Below are 17720 nucleotides of genomic sequence, written 5' to 3'. Positions count from 1 at the left end.
CCAGTTATAAAAAAAATAATAAAAATAAGTAAGTCTCAAGGACAAAAGTAGAGCATAGGGAATATAATCATAATAACTCTGTATGGTGACAGATGGTAACTACACTTACTGTGGTGAGCATTTCGCAATGTATAGAATTGTCAAATCACTATGGTGTACAACTGAAACTAATGATATATGTCAACTATATTTCAATGAAGTTTTAATTTAAAAAAACTATACTGCTCTAGGCACACAAATCCTCAGACTGAACTTATGAAATAAGAAAATTAAATATCTTTTCAATATATCTCTCTCCATCAGTGGTTGTCCAAAATGTAGTTCCCGGACTACCAGTATCAACACCAACTGGGAACTTGTTGAAAATGCAAATTCTCGAGCACCACCCAGACCAACAGAACAAGAAACTCTGGGGGTGAAGATCGGCCACATGTGTTGTAACCTGCCATTCAGGGTTCAGATATAGTCAGAAGTTTGAAGACCACTACCCACACCACATGAGCACAATCCCTTCTACTGGAGTACTCCCTCCACCCCAAATCTGCCAAAAATATTCCTTATCAGAGCTCCAAGTTTTAGTTCAAACGGTCATTACGGGTCCTTTCTAATTCTCCACAGAGTTAATGGGTCAGTCTCCTAGTTGATACCACTGTCAAACCACACCACCGTGCCATTATCTGTATAAACATTCTCTGCCTTTCCCCTTAAACTATGAGTCCCCAAATGCACAGGTTCACTCATCTCTGTGGTCCAGAATCAAGCCCCAAAGGTTCCTCAATTTAATAACTGAGAACCATGGCCAGAGGTCCCATTTAGGGCAAGTTACTTACAACAAATCAGAAACATCAATCAATATGAGGGGGAAAAAAAATCAATGTGGAAAATACCAATGAGGAGATGGTGGCATTTTTGTATTTACTAGTCATTATTTTCTAAGCTATTGTCCATGAATAATTTATTATCCCTCAAAGAAAAATCCTTTCCATCTGCCCCCATTTACTAGCCTATGAACCCCAAAGCATGAAATTTAGGTCACAGCAACATTAGGTATTCACTTTAGCACAGTAAATGTATCATTTAAATTTGACTTAGCTAACTAAGATGGACCCCTCAACTTCATACATTTCAGTCTGGCCTCCCAAAATACCTTCAGAGCATTCTCCAACAGGAAGCCAGTATACAAGTAAGTGTCACTTTGTATAGCAACCTCCCAGGCAACATCACCAACAGCACCTTTCAGTCTAGATACCCTTAAATCCAAGCTGAAGAGCCTGAAATTAATTTTCTCTTTAGGAGCACCTGGATGCCTCAGTTGGTTAAGCGGCTGCCTTTGGCTCAGGTCATGATCTCAGGGTCCTGGGATGGAGCCCCCCATGTTGGGGCTCCCCACTCACTGGGGAATCTGCTTCTCCCTCTCCCTCGGCTCCCCCCCCCCCACTTGTGCGCTCTCTCTCTCTCTCAAATAAATAAATAAAATCTTAAAAGTAAAAAATAAATAAATAAATAAGCAAGCTTAATTAGGGGTGGAGGTATAATATAACCAATATCTACTAAGCATGTAAATCATTTCAGTTTATCATTCAAAATTAAGTTCATGTAGATTCCATAAATTATTTTTTAAGTATGGACAGAGTATGAAGGATTCTGACACTAGAGTTTAGATCTAATTGTAACAGAACCTAGACATTTTCATAGTAATTTATACAGACAAATAACATTAAGGTTTTTGTTTTGTTGCATTGAAAGATTGAAGTTATAAGGAAAAATTATAGTTTAGAAAGCCTAAATTAGACACTGAAAAAAAGAAAAGAAAGCATCACACATATTATTTGCAAAATATGGCTGCTTAGCAACCTAGTTATTAGCTGCAACAAATTAGTTTTTATGGTGTCTTGAGGATTCAGTCCTACTGGCTTATTGCAATACAGTATCAAATTCCACCTAACAGCTGTTTCTGCTATCCAGTTATGGTATGGAACACACATAACTAAAATCAACTTCATAAAAAACTGAGTAAACAGGGAAGAGAAGTGGTGAATTAAGCCTGAATACAAGAGGATTGACCCAGAACATACAGGCACTTCATGAGTCATCAGGGTATTGGGGTTCATGATGGTCACAAGCTGATGGAGAAGATCTGGCTGGGACACAAAGAGCTCTGGAGCTAGTTTCTTCATTACATTTTCTAGCTGCTCGGCAGCATACCCTGGGACTCCATACCAGGTTTTTGGCTCACCCCTGGAAAGAGATTGTAAAAATAAATCAATCTCAAGAAATACATAAACATGAAATTTCATTAGAAAAAAATCAGTCTGCAACACTAACACAAAATGGTTAACAAGTCATATTTTTCAGACCCTGCTTTGTAAGATTATGCTACAAAGGAATGTTCAAACTGAATTAAGTGTCATTAGAAATGTGATCTGAACATAGGTGATGCATTCTCCCCCTTTAAGTATGGAGTTTAAATACGAGACTTTCCATCTGAGGTCCCCCCTCCTCCCTCCCATTTTTATCTGACTTTTTAGAAAATGTAAATATCTAGAGTTTTTAAGAATATAAGACATCATGTTAGCTACAGGATATGTGGTTACCACAATTTCTTATAGCAACTGACAAGGAATGGCAACTCTCCATCTTCCTTTTCCCTTGTCCATTCTGACAGGCGAGGTTAAATCAAACACTAATAAGGCAATTAGCATTTCTAAAGAGCTCTTATTCTTCAAAGCACTTTAAACTGTCAACCAATTAATCTGTAACATCCCTGTGAGGTATGGTAAATATAATCCTCATTTTACAGCTGGGAGCAATTGCCTAGGGAGGCAGAACTGATGCTCCACATGTATTTCCCAACTCTCTCTTTCTTGTGGTATCATCCTCAAATTCCTTGTGTGGGGATTTAAGTGAGTTACAGATCTTCAAATATTTCTGTACTTAGAAAAGCAAAGGAAATGGACGGGGTAAAAACAGATGTGAAAGAAGAAATGGCTTTGGCTAAAGAGTTTAAAAAGTAAAAAAGTCTGAATATCTGCACCCTGCCTCCATGCACTCATGCACGGATGAAGCCCATTCTACTACGTGTAACGATGCCAAAATGCAGCACAATAAACCAGAAGCTGGCAATCCCAAGGTCCTGGAGGACACTCTGGGACCTATATTCCCCTACTCTTCCAAAAGGTATCTGGGCTGCCACTGCCACAGAATGGGATTTCTCCATAATAAAAGCAATGTTCAGTGCTTTTTAATCTTTCCATGAGTAAAGGCTTCTTTCACTAACAGCTGTCTATCCCCTCCCCAGAAACATGTTATACTTGAAAAATAGTGTGTGTGCAATTGTAGGGGATTTATGGATTTCCTAGGATCCTTAAGAACCAGTGCCTTAACTTGTTAAGATGCCTGATTCAACAGTAGTGAAAAAACAGTTTGTTACTCTTTAGACACATTTAAAAAGTTTCCAGCCCAGCTTGCATACTATTCATAGGTTATGTGGAACTTCTTACCAGTGCAGGTAGTTAATTGAATAGCTCCAGTGGTCTTCAATATGCCAACAGAATGAAGAAAAGCACATTCCCACGTACAACCAAGGAAGTTTCATGCCACATATATCAGCAGTAATGTGAGCAAGGACGGACTGCTCCATCACCGGCATATTGTTCAAATTCCAGCCACTATCAAGATACTCCTAGAAAGGAAACAAAAAAGGTATAAAGATTTAGCTACACATGCTAACATTTTAGATTCTCGATGTTTCAAAAAGCTGGCTGAAAACAGTCTCCTTCAAAATGAGAGGGTTGGGGTCAGAGAAAAGGAGAGACCACTATGCTAACTTCTTAGATGCCCATAGATTACTTCTGCTCAGTTTTGAGCTTTATACAAATAGATTCATATAGTATATACTTTTGTATCTCTATAGTTACCCCCTTGTGTTGGCTATAGAGAAAATATACAGTATGAGTCCATTTATATCAAGTTCAAAAACAGGCAAACTAATCTATGGTGTTATAAGTCAGGAAAGTGGTTGTCCTGGGGGTGGTAGTAGTGGTTGTCTTGAGACAGGGAAGGTAGTGAAATAGGGAGGACAAAGGGCGAACTTCTGGGGTAAGGTCTGGTAATAACTGGTTATGTCTTAATTCTTGTCCTAGTGCTGGTTACATGGGTGTATTCAGTTTGTGAAAATTCATCAAGGTATGCATATGATTATGTACTTTTCTATGTATATGTTAGATTTCAAAAAGATCTAAAAAAAAATCTGACTTCCTACTAGGATAGGAACAGAAACCTTCCTAGAAGTTTGCTATTATGGAAAATAATAGACTCATAAACACTAAAATTCAAAGATAAATTTAGGTCTGGTCCCAATCCCTCAAATTTTCTTCAGAAGGTAATACCACAGTTATAGAATGAAGGCAAAGGGAGGTTAAGTAATCTCCCCGTATCATCACAATGTAGTTGAACAGCTGGGACTAGAATTCTTCTGAGGGCTCTACTTTTCTTGAAATCATTAAAAATCTGGTAATCAGGAGTGCCTGGGTGGCTCATTCAGGTAAGTGTCCGACTCTTGGTTTTGACTCAGGTCATGATCTCAGGGTCCTGGGATCCTGACAAGAGCCCTGTGTCAGGCTTCCTGATCAGCGGGGAGTCTGCTTATCTCTCTCCCTCTGCCTCTCTCCCCTGCTCGTGCTCGCTCACCCTCTCTCTCAAATAAATAAAATTTTAAAAAAATCTGGTAATCAAAACTGTGCTGAAAGTAACCATAAATTATTTCAAGCCAACCAAATAGAATTTTAATTAATAATTCAAGTTCAGGGGCGCCTGGGTGGCTCAGTCTTTAAGCGTCTGCCTTTGGCTCAGGTCATGATCCCAGGGTCCTGGGATCGAGCCCCGCACTGGGCTCCCTGCTCCGCGGGAAGCCTGCCTCTCCCTCTCCCACTCCCCCTGCTTGTGCTCCCTTTCTCGCTGTGGCTCTGTCAAATAAAGAAATAAAATCTTTAAAAAAAAATAGTAATAATAATTCAAGTTCCAACTACATATAGGTTTGCAGTAAGGCTATTACTCCTGTACTACGCCCTTTAGATAAGGATATGCTGAACTATTAGCTTTAAACACAGGTCTCTGCTTGAGACAGAAGTGCCTCACAGAGCCTACCTCCTCCTCAGGTGAAAGTTTGATTTTCCCATCTCGGACAGGGAAGCCACTGCCAAATTCTTTTGAGGCAATATCGGCTCCATATTCTACTGTGACATCCTCTTCAATAGTGCTTACCAGTCGCCAAAATTCTTTCTCAACTAGTTCTGTGGGAACCATCTGGAAACAAAACAACGAGGAAGACAAAAAACTGAATTTTCAGACACTCACAAACTGCCCATGACCAATCTGAAGACATTAGCTAAGTGACGGGAATCACAGGACAACACCCTAAGGAAAATTATATCCATAATGTTCCACAATTGATCCCAGGCAGTTTAGACATGTATATTATTTTCTAAAAGCAATTTTATAACTAAAAAAGTAAGTACTGATTAAGAATTCATGTTCCTCTATCACCGACCTGGCCACTACACTAAAAGGAAGTCAAGGAAAAAGCAAAATTCTGACAACCAAAACCTGGAGATGTTTTTGTGTGTGAGAAATGTAAATATATAACTTGGTTGACCATTATACAGTAACAGCTGTGTTTGAATGACACTTCATCCATCGAGATGTGTTCAAACACATTACCTGAGTCCATCCTTTCACTCTTTGCACTAGACCCGGCTAAGAATAACGCAGGCAACCATGATGAAAAAGACAGTGCAAAATATGAACACAAAGAGCAATTACTTTGCAGCAGCATGCAGTAGTACAGCGAGTCACCAGACTGCGTGTCTAGATCTGTTAATCTGATGCAAGTCTAGAGAAAGGTAACTTAAATGCCTTAAATATGCACACCACCAGGACTGGATAAGCAAACATACCGGGAAATCATACAATGGATGAGGGGGTCAAAAGAACTGAAATTCAAATGGAGTATAACTTGAATTTAAGCCTCTTAAGTAAGCAAACATTTTAAGTAACTTAACAGCTTATGCTAGTGCTATCAGGGAAAAACAAGTTCACACATACATTGCTGGGTTCCCATAAATGATGCAGCCATTAAAGTGGGGGAAAAAATGGGTAAATACTCTCATCTGACCTCAGTAAGCACTCCGAGAAAATAATCCAACTAAAGAGGTCTACATGTGTGAAATGTCTGCCTTAGCACTTCGTTGGCAAGTGAGAAAAAACACAGCTTACATGTCCAGAATTAGGGCAGAAAACCATTTAATTCTGGTGGACTCACTTGACAGAATGTTAAATGCTGAATTAAATAGCCTTATGCTTCTAAGAGCATAAAGGAGAATTTAAAATGAACTCATCCTAAAGTTTACGATACTAACTTGCAACAATATATAAATGTGTTCTCAATGCATAGCATGATGACTGGCACATAGGAGTCAGTCAATAAACTGTGAAGTTTTCTTTAAATTACATTTGTTGAACTGAAAGCATTCCTGATGATTTCCTTTATTAACATCCTGCTATTGCTGCTGTATGATTTGTGTGGAAAAGGTCATCTTTAGAGAAATCACAAGTGAAAAATCAGAATGCATTTTAACATATTGTGGAATTTCGATACCATTAAACAAATTAAAGGGTTCACTGTGTATGATAATGTTTATCAAAAAAAAGTGCCAAGTGAAACTGTCTTCAGATTCTAAAAGTTATTAAAATCCCAAATCAAAGCAGTACATATGTACATACGTGGACTGGCATGTTGAAATAATCAGATTTGAACGCATCTGCCATTTCCCCAAAAGTACGGAGGGTATAGTCCCTGGCTGCTTGTTCAAAGCCAAATGCTTCTTGTGGCTTACTACACTCCTGCCAAAAAGAAAAAAAAAAAAAAAAAAGTAAAAAGAATATTTTTATTTATAGATACATAGTTATATTTTATTGATATTATTTTTAAAAAACAGATTAGTAAAATTACATATGCAGTGTTTAAAATACAAAACTGTCTGGATGGATATACATCAAAATAACTTGTCTAGCAATTATGAAATCATAACTCTGTTAAGTCATTCAGTCTAAGAATTTTTGCAAAGAACATGCAATGCTTTTTTAAATAAAAAAAAATTTACGTGTAGTTAAAAAATTTTTTTCTGCCTCTTAGCTCCTTGCATAGCTGTGGGCCTCACTGCCAAGACCTCCTTCCCAGTCAGGTCCAGCCCACTTTTTTTCATGAGCCTCACTGTCGTACCAATTGCTAATCTAAAACCCAAAAGCAAACAAAAAATATGCTGAAGGAAATTTTCTAATGCTATCTCTGCCATTAATTCTTACCTGAGCCAAACACTTAGGACACCTCCAGTCTCCCTTGGGAACATCATGGAGAGGGGGAATAAGGCAAAAGGTGTGGTAACTGTCATCACAGCCGTCACACAGGAGAAGCCGGTCTTCATCATTCCCACTGCCACATAAGAGGCAGACATACAGATCCACCTGCAGCAGTGAAAACAGGTACAGGACCAGGAGCGTGAGCTACATTCGATTTTGTTAAACTCTAAGAACGAAATGGACAGAGGCATAATCTAGTCTTTCCATCCTTCAAATGAAAATGAATAACCCCCCCATAAGAGGTATTTTATTTTATTTTTTTAAAGATTTTATTTATTTATTTGACAGAGAGAGAGACATACAGTGAGAGAGGGAACACAAGCAGGGGGAGTGGGAGAGGGAGAAGCAGGCTCCCCGCTGAGCAGGGAGCCCGACACGGGGCTCAATCCCAGGACCCCAAGATCATGACCTGAGCTGAAGGCAGACGTTTAACGACTGAGCCACCCAGGTGCCCCAAGAGGTATTTTAAATAAAAACGCTTCACCTTTTAGAAGAGATAACTTTACAATGCTTAATGCATTCCCAATACTAAAGTCTAATCTCAAAACCTTTTCAGCTGTTTCTGTGTGTGTGTTTAAAGATTTCTTTATTTAGGGGTGCCTGGGTGGCTGAGTCAGTTAGCGTCCAACTCTCGATTTTGGCTCAGGCCATGATCCCAGATCTCATGCCCCAATCTCTTTTAAAAGAAAAAAAAAAAAAAAAATATATATATATATATATATATATATATATATATGTTTGTTGGTTTATTTATTTATTTATTTATTTGAGAGAGAGAGAGTAGGCACGTGCACATACACAGGAGGGGCAGAGGGAGAAGAGAGAAAATTCCCAGCAGACTCCGGCTGAGCGGGTGGCCAGAAGTGGGGCTCCATCCCACAGCCCATGAGATCACGACCTGGGCCAAAATCAAGAGTCGGACACTCAACTGAGTGTGCTGCCCAGGCGCCCCTCAGCTATGTGTTTTAAAGTTTGTTACTAAGATATTTAGCTTCTAGTAGCTTAGAGAATGATAATCTTCTGGAAGAAGAACATGTTTGGTAATAAATTACCAGCTTAACCAAAAGTAGAACTTACAAAGAAAAAAATCAATTTTGCCATGTTTAAAAGGAAAGAAAAGTGTTTAAGTTCATTAACCACATTAAATTACTTTATACTCTAATTAAGGACTCATGGTTAAGAAGTTCCCCAAACACAGTGATAAAAATACATAGTTACTACCTGTTAATGGGCTGAACTCTGTTCCCCCAAAATTCGTATCTTGATGTCTTAACCCCCAGTACCTCAGAATGTGACTATATTTGGAACCAGGGACTTTAAAGAGATTAATTAAGGTAAAATGAGATCATAATGAGTGGGCTCTAATTCACTATGACTAGTATTCAAGAAGAAGAGATGAGGACATAGACAGGTACAGAGGAGCCACGTGAAGACAGTGAGGAGACAACCATCTATAAGCCAAGGAGAGAGGCCTCAGAAAAAAACCAACCCTACAGACACCTTGATCTTAGACTTCCAGCCTCCAGAACCATGAGAAAATAAATTCTGTTATTTAGGCCAGTTAGTCTGTGATACTTTGTTACAGCAGCCCTTGCAAACTAATACATTACCCAATAATATGGAAAGCTAAGAATTCAACTAATCAGGGAATCTCACTTCTTCTGTTGTAGCAAATAAAAACCTGGGTTCTGATCATTTTCTGATTGTATTTGGTGGTGGGGGAGAAGTGTTCTTTATGAAAAGAACACTTAATTGGAATAATTTCAAATTCCACAATAAAAAGCACTGTTGTCAAGCTATTCACTGAGCTCTCAGAAGGGGACAGAGAAGAAAAGCAACCAGATCCTCTGTAATCTCCTCAAGCTTTATTTTTAAGTTTCCATTTGAGTAAATGGCTGCCTAGTCCTCCAACTTTTGTTGGGTCCTCAGTTCCTCTCCACCCAACTCCTTTCCTTTTCTTTCCTTCCTTTTCCTACCTTCCTTTTCCTTCCCTGTTGTAAGGTTGGAAAACATCAACCTGATTTTTGATCTAGCTCTCAACTCACCTGGAGGTGATCTAGTGATTTATGAACATTTCATATATAATCCAACTCACCATTATTTGTCTCTAAACTGCATGTACTCCAAAAAATGGCTGTGAATGCCCCCCATATGTTACTATTACCTTCATAATGCATTTGTGTATTTCCTCAATTAGAAATTGATACTATGAATGGACATGAAAAGTTCTTTTAACTGTGACACTCTAAGCTAGCAGTCTTAAGTAAGGCACAAAAGTGGTAAAAGTGTTTAAACATGGCAACTCACAGCATTGGTGGTTTTTTTAGATCGGCTCTTGGGTTTTTCCTTCTCGCTTTCTACAATGTACTCTTTCTTCTCAATGGGTTCTTGCTTGACGATGCCTTTCATTTCTTTCTCTGTTAAGAGGCAATCAGAGTTAGCGCTTCACGTACTACACTTGGCTCACCTTGCTCCCTCACCTCTCACCTCTCCCTCCCCCAAGCTACACACAGGACACAAACACAATTTCCTTGTTTCTTTTCAATGCAGGAGCAGCAGCACCCAGTGTTACCATGTTCAAGGGCTAGGTGCTGACTGCTTACGGTAAAATGCAAACTCTCACACCATTTACATGTGGGCACTTCTGGATATGGGTACTTCTGGATATGTTGCTCAGGTTTGTAGGCTTTTAAAATAGGAGCTGAATATACAGTCTTCTTAACATGTTACCGAGACATGATATATAGTGATGAAAGCAGGTTCCTCCTGATCTTAACTGTAAGAGACTAACAATTCACCAACTGTATTCCTCCACATTATAGAGTATTCCTCCATAACCCATGATTACTTACTGCCCCAACTTCCTGGTTCCAAAGACTGAGAATTTCGGCTAAAACAGTAACTATCAATATGGTAGGTAGGTGCTGTGCTAAATGCTCTCCATAGATTATCTAACCTTTTGCAACAAATCCATTTCAAAGATAAGAAAACGGACACTAAAATAAATCAAGAAATATCTAAGGTCATACAACTACTTAGTGGTTAGGCCAGGATTCAGATTCAGATCTATATTTTTAAAAATCCACCTACTTTCCACTACATTGTGCTGCCTTTCCACTAAACTCACCAACCACTAAGAAGAACCAATTTTAATAACTTCTTCATTTGTATGTGCCTGCCCACATAGGATTTAGGACTTCTCTTTTTAGAGTCCTGAACAGGTTTACCTCTCAGTGACTGACATCAAGCAATGGCCAGCCAAGCAATTATCAACTAAAATTCAGATTCAGAAACCATGTCTGCCTGCCATGCCTGAAATAAACTTAACAGATATCCAGTCAAAGGCACCTATGCTACTCATAAAACACTTCTTTTCAATGAATGCCATTTAACCAAATTTCAGAATAGCACTTAGTGACAGTTGAGAAAAACTCAATCATATTTCTAATATGCATATCTGTTTACTTCTACTGGTCACTAACTATGAGAACAGGGACATTAACATATTAAGATTTTATTTCAAGATCCAACCCACTGACTAGTATTCAATAGTTGCTATAACGTTTCCTTAAAAAATGAATACTTATTTTTACTAATTTACTTTTACGTCTTTCCTACCCATGGATAAACATTTTCTTACCATTTTCACATTTTGGAGTTGGACAGCCCATCCGTCGTCTCAGGTTATGAGTTCTGGCTTCTGCTGTCTCTTCTGGTTCTATTTTAATATTCATGGCCTTTAAAAAAGTTGTCATATACATAAATATTTCCTCTTAAAAAAGAAATCTTCTAAAATGCAACTGAAATCTCAAGGTGACTATAATCTTATAAATTGTCTTATAAATAGACATTCAAAACATGCTTCTCTCTCCCCACAGAGGCAAGATCTACCCTTAAAATTACTATTATTTAAGGAAAGGAAAAAATCTTAGAATACTCTTAGAAAAAATCTTAGATACTCTTCTATCTCCACAGGTCAAAAAAATAGGGAAGAACCAAAGGATCAGGAACAAATTAGGGGAAGTGTCATTACCCCACTGGGAACAGATCTGATTTTCCTCCTAGAAGCTTCCCAGTTCTCATCTATTCACCTTATGCTTGATTCAGTCATCACTAAGCCAAATCCTTAGCAGTTATATAAATATCATAATTTCGTTAGCCTAGAAGAGTTTGCTGGTTTTTTCCAAAGTTGGCTCACATTTATAGAAAACTCAGCTTCCATAATAATTTTCCATTAATTCTTCTATTAAAAACTGTTATTATAAGCTACTCTTTTTTTTTTTTTTTTTTTAAAGATTTTATTTATTTATTTGAGAGAGAGAATGAGAGAGAGAGAGCATGAGAGGGGGAGGGCCAGAGGGAGAAGTAGACTCCCCGCTGAGCAGGGAACCCGATGTGGGACTCGATCCCGGGACTCCAGGATCATGACCTGAGCCGAAGGCAGTCGCTTAACCAACTGAGCCACCCAGGCGCCCCTATAAGCTACTCTTCTAACATCACTAAATTATTAAGGATTCTCCTATCATTAAGTCAGCCTCAATTTTCAATGTTTCTCAAAGTGGTAATACTTATTGATAAAGCAAACAACTTTGGGAAGTGTTTATGGAACTACACTTGATCATTTTTGCCCTTGTTCATTCATATGTATTCAGGATGTCCATTGCTGACAAAATTTCTCCCAGGATGCTATCACCACCCTGTGTGTCTCTCATCAAGGCAAACCTAGGCACCCACAGCACCAGGGCATGTCTTATACATTTAAAGATCAAGATGTGCTCAAACAAGAATTTTTTACACTAATGAAATCCAAGCATGCTTATGGGCTTCGAATAACCGTATTTTCCTATTCTGAGGCAATCTTAATTCAGAAAAATGGAGTCACTAAATTTTTTCCTCTCTAACTTACCTAAGTTAAAAATAATCCCCTTACTTATTTTTATTTTTATTTTTTTTTAAGATTTTATTTATTTATTTGACAGAGAGATAGAGAGCACAAGTAGGCAGAGAGGCAGGTGGAGGGAGAGGGAGAAGCAGGCTCCCTGCCAAGCAGGGAGCCCAATGTGGGACTTGATCCCAGGACCCCAGGATCATGACCTGAGCCAAAGGCAGCTGCTTAACCGACTGAGCCACCCAGGCGCCCGTAAAAATAATCCCCTTATTTATATCCATTTCCTCAGAAAACAAAATAGCTATTTTCTTTTTCATCTTGACCAATAATTACTAATAACCAGAGACTGATTTAGATACCTGATTAATGCAATGAGGCTTCCCAGTTCTAAGATGTTCCTAATACATTATCACTGATTCCTAACACTTATATGTCCATCAAGCTAGGCAAGAACCCCAAACCTTCACATCTCTGTATGGAAACAAGGCAACCAGGAAAATACACTTTTCCCTTTCCCAAGGGAAACCTCTCAGAGCAGAAAAATCTTGAAGCAAACTGTCTTTCTCATCCGTTCACTTCTCCTGATCATCCCTCATGTTCTTTCATTTCATCTTATATATTCAATGCCTCCACCCCCATGCTGCCTAATTATTTTCTGTCTTAGCATAAATGTCTCCCATAGATTCCATACTCCTTTTCAGGAACTCTGAGAAAAACAGCTTTCACTATCCTCTAACCTCTCTGTTCAAGAAGAAAAAAAAAAAAGTTCCCAGTTCTCTATTCCCTAGCCTCAACCCCCAATAAACACTGCCTAACTTCATGAGGGTAACAGGCAAACCAAACACCATCACAATGAACGCCTATTCTTCCTAACTCTGTTAATGAAGCAGCTGTCTGTCCAGGCAGCATAAACCTAGAAAGAATTCTTCAATCCCTTACTCCTTTGACAGTAGAGTCTCCCCAAACGTAAAAGCTAGAATATAAAAGCATCCTTCTCTGAAGTTAACAAGGTTCAAAACTATGAAGAGCACACACACGAGAGAAATCCAGTGTCAGACTGACAGTGGTCCAAGTGCTCAAGAATTCTGTCTCGTCAACCTCATGAGGCTCTCACCTCTGCTCTCATGCGTTTTGCTCGTCGGGCTGGGGGGCATGTTTCTGAGGGCTGCACAGACTGCCTCTGCGGAATATCGTGAGGTTTGTACTCCTTGTCCTTTGTGTCTGTGCTCAGGTTTGGCTTCTGCAAACACTAGAAATAAAACACAATTTATTAATCAATTTCCCTTCCTTTTTTAAGAATTTCAATGTATTTTGTAAGGTATATTTTACAGTTATTTACATAGATACATAAAAGGTCTGCAATTTTTAAGATCTAAATAAACACAAGTCTGCAGTTACCAATCATATACACACACACATATAAGAGTCTAAAAAAATCAGTGGCAGTATCATAGCCAATGACGTTTATTCGAGGCGCGATTATTGCTAATTGAAAAAATTTTTAGCAGGTGAATGGTGTTGCTTCAATTCATTTAACTGTACGTGACATCAGGTTACACGAGGCCACAGCAGGCTCAAGGCACTCCCCATGAGCCACTTGCAATTATCCCTGCTTGCGACTGTCAATTAATTGAAGGCTCAAACTGTTAGACAGGATCCTTTTAAGTTTCCAAAGTAACTTTCCATATTGAGAATATTTGATTTTTTATAGTGTTTAGAGTCATAAAATACGGAAACCAATAGGTTTTCTACGTTTTAGAATCCTGAAGTTTCAAATATAACTAGCAATGTTCTGTGATCAAAGATATCATCTGAATTGAGAAAACAGGTAATTTGACTGAAGTGTTCTCCCTTATTAGTGCTTTCACTTACTTCAACATATTCCTACAAGGTCTAACTCACAAGACAAAGGCTAATAGGTAGCCCACAGCAATAACTTCCAGTTCTGATCAGATAAGAGTTTCTTCTTGCTTTGATTATTTTTTAGTTTGATTCTAGGCTTGCTGATAGAGGGTATTTAATGCCAACACAACAAAACACGGTAACATCAAAATATTACCACTGAATCTAATATGAATTTCAAGTAAGTAACACTTCTTCGTAATAGGACCCACGAGTATCACAAGAAGCATTTTTAAAAGCAGGTTTGAAGTTATAACCACTTCAGGTATGATATATCATCTATGCTAGAGTAAGACACAGTAAAATAATACCCTTCTAGAACTCCTGGCTCTCCGGGTACCATTACTACTATATAGTCTCACTATTGGCTCCTTCCTCCTAACATTCGCAGAAAGAATTCAGAGAATTGGGGGGGGGGGGGGACAAGAATAACAAAAGCAGAGTAAACATCTACCAAAATCTATTTCTAACATTTAAAAAATAGAATACACTATAAAAAAACTGATACAGATTACTTGATATTTTAAACAAGTAAATAAATCTACAACTGGTACAACAACCTATATATATTAAATATTCTGCTCATTTTAATTAAACTCATACATTGATTTGTCTGGAAATGTTAACAAAATTAGTATGGAATACCACCCTCCATTCTGTAACAAGTCCTCAAATTAAGCATTTAGAGTATATTTAATGAAAGCATGCTGATGGCATGCTGATGGGAATAAAATCTATCATCTAAATTAACCTCTTTATGTTTTTTATAAACTTTCTATTTGAGACCTAAAAGTATGTGTGATCATGTAGATACGAACTGAACTAAATCAAGGAAATTTTATAAAGTGGATGGTCAGATATTCAGAGATTAGGAGCACCTGGCTGGCTCAGTCAGTTAAGCATCGTCTTGGTTTCAGCTCAGGTCATGATCTCAGGGTCATGAGATTGAACCCCACGAGGGGTCCTGCGCTCAGCAGGGAGTCTGTTTCTCTCCCTCTCCCCCTACCCCCGGCTCGTGCTCACTTACTCTCTCTCTCCCTAAAATAAATAAATCTTTTTTTTTTAAGGAAATTCAGAGACTATATATGTGGTCCCTATCTCTCACTAAGTCTAAGTAGTTCCACAAACTATGGTCTGCTTTGTTCTACAAGGACTTTAGAGATCTAAGGTAAAACCAAGCTCAGAAACTTTTAGAATATACATGAAGAGCTTTATTATTTGTTTAAGATTTTATTTATTTATTTGACAGAGAGAGAGAGAGAGCACAAGCAGGGGGAGAGGAGAAGCAGGCTCCCCACTGAGCAGGGAGCCCGAGGTGGGACTCAATCCCAGGACCCTGGGATCGTGACCTGAACCGAAGGCAGACGCTCAACCAACTGCGCCACCGAGGCGCCCCTTTTTAAGATTTTATTTGAGAGAGTGAGCAAGAGAGAGCACAAGCCGGGGGAGGGGCACAGAGAGAGGGACAAGCAGACTCCCTGCTGAGCAGGGAGCCTAATGCGGGACTCAATCCCAGGACCCTGGGATCATGACCTGAGCCAAAGGCAGATGTTTAACCGACTGAGCCACCCAGGTGCCCAAAAAAGCTTTATTATTTTGTTCCAAACCACAATTCCAAACACGTAACTTATGTGTTTGCTTTGTATCCACTCCTAGTACATGCAGACTAATTTTAACCTTTGAGAAAGTGGGATTGAGAGGTGACTGATTCCACAGCATGAGGACACCATCTTACAGACAGAGCAATCCGCTGAGGCACTCAGAAAACACAGGAATACAAGAGGGGCACATGGGTGGCACAGTCGGTTCAGCGTCCAACTCTTGCTTTTGGCTCAGGTTGTGATCTCAGGGTCGTGAGATCAAGCCTGGCACTGGGCTCCACACTCAGGGCAGAGTCTTAGAGTTTCTCTCTCCCTCTCCCTCCCCCACTGCTCTTTCTCTAAAATAAATAAACCTTAAAAAAAAAAAAGAAAAGCAGAAGAAAACACGGGACTACAGGAGTGGGGCCTCTGTCCCACTGCACCAGTACATCTCTGCTCAACTTTTCTTGTTTCCCAAAACCTACTCTAGGCTTCGGTTCACCCTTTTGCAACAATTCCTTTGTTGGCCATCACTTTTTTTCTTAATATTAAGACTTTATTTTTTTAGAGAAGTTTTAGGTTTACAGCATAGCTGAGATGAAGGTGGAGATTTACTATACACCCTGGACCCCCACATGCACAGCCTCCCCCATTGTCACCATCCCCCACCAGAGTAGTGATACATTTGTTACAAGTGATAAACCTACGAAGTCTATGGGTGACATTAGGATTCACTTGTGGTGTACATTCTATGGGTTTGGACAAATATATAATGCCATGTAAGATATTTTCACTGCTCTAACAATCCTCTGCTCTGAATATCACACCCCCCGTCCCCGCTCTCCCTCCTGCCCCAAAACCCCTGGCAACCACTGATCTTTTTTACTGTTTCTACAGTTTTGCCTTTTCTAGAATACTAAGTTTGGAATCACACAGTATAAGTAGCCTTCTCATGTTGGTTCTTTCACTTAGTGATATACATTTAAGGCTCCTCTCCTTGTCTTATCATGGCTTGAGACCTCTTTTTTCTTTTTTTACATCTCTTTTCTTTTTAATGCCTAATAATACTCCATTGTCTGGATATACCACCATTCATTTATCCATTTACCTATTGAAGGACAGCTTGGTTGCATTCAAGTCTTGGCAATTAAGAGCAATAAAGTTGCTAAAAAACATCTGTGTGCAGGTTCTGTGTGGACATGTTTTCAACTCCTTTGTGTAAATACCAAGGAACATGACTGCTGGATTGTACGGTAACAAAGTATGTTTAGTTTTCTAAGAAATGGCCAAGTGTCTTCCAGAGTAGCTGTGTCATTTTGCATTCCGGCCAGCAATGAATGAAAACTTCTGTTGTCCTTGCCAGACTTTGTGCTGTCAGTGTTCTGAATTTGGCCATTCTAATAGGTGTGTGGTAGTATTGCATTTCCACTCTTCTAAAATATATGTATTCTAGTTATCCTTTCTCTAAGAATTATTTTCAAAAATCAGAAATGAGCCAAAAATTAGGTACAAAAACTGGCCATCATGGTATAATAAATATAACATTCAACAATGAAGAAATCAAGGTCTGGCTATAAAAATGGAATGCCAGAGTCATTCAACTAGACCTTCAAAAATATTCAAGGACATGGCAAATGCTCATGATATATTAAGCAGAGAAAAGGCAGGTTATAATACTGTAAATGAATAATACAATCCCAGTGTGTACATATATGCATAAAAATAGCCTTGAAAGAAAAAACAGGTGAGAGGATTAAGAGTGATTTTATTTTCATCACACTTTCCTTTGTTTTTAAGCTTTCTGCAATGAATACCTATCAGTGCCTAGAACATACTTGACCCACAACGGGCCCCTCAAGAAGTATTTATCTGAGTTGTAAATGTAATGTTTGTAAAAGGTATCTTTAAATACCTATTCCTTTCAGATTACAATT

The 17720-nt window shown here is 38.8% G+C and overlaps 1 protein-coding gene across 2 annotated transcripts in view; it reads right to left on the bottom strand.

The window, feature by feature from the left end:
- The window catches only part of KDM5B (lysine demethylase 5B), an 80509-nt gene that overhangs the window by 29313 nt on the left and 33476 nt on the right, over positions 1 to 17720 (bottom strand). For both annotated transcript variants that reach the window (XM_032422111.1, XM_032422110.1), the window contains exons 5-12: positions 13419 to 13553; positions 11057 to 11153; positions 9724 to 9833; positions 7363 to 7521; positions 6781 to 6900; positions 5146 to 5304; positions 3501 to 3682; positions 2076 to 2238 (exon numbers count right to left, since the gene is read on the bottom strand). In XM_032422111.1, the coding sequence (XP_032278002.1) occupies positions 2076 to 2238; positions 3501 to 3682; positions 5146 to 5304; positions 6781 to 6900; positions 7363 to 7521; positions 9724 to 9833; positions 11057 to 11153; positions 13419 to 13553 (1125 nt within the window). The remainder of the gene's footprint in view (positions 1 to 2075; positions 2239 to 3500; positions 3683 to 5145; positions 5305 to 6780; positions 6901 to 7362; positions 7522 to 9723; positions 9834 to 11056; positions 11154 to 13418; positions 13554 to 17720) is intronic.

Source organism: Phoca vitulina, unplaced genomic scaffold (assembly GCF_004348235.1).
Source record: "Phoca vitulina isolate PV1807 unplaced genomic scaffold, GSC_HSeal_1.0 scaffold26, whole genome shotgun sequence".
NCBI classification, from domain to species: domain Eukaryota; kingdom Metazoa; phylum Chordata; class Mammalia; order Carnivora; family Phocidae; genus Phoca; species Phoca vitulina.
The sequence above is the reverse complement of the archived record's forward strand: the minus strand, read 5'-3'. Positions and strand labels throughout refer to the sequence as shown.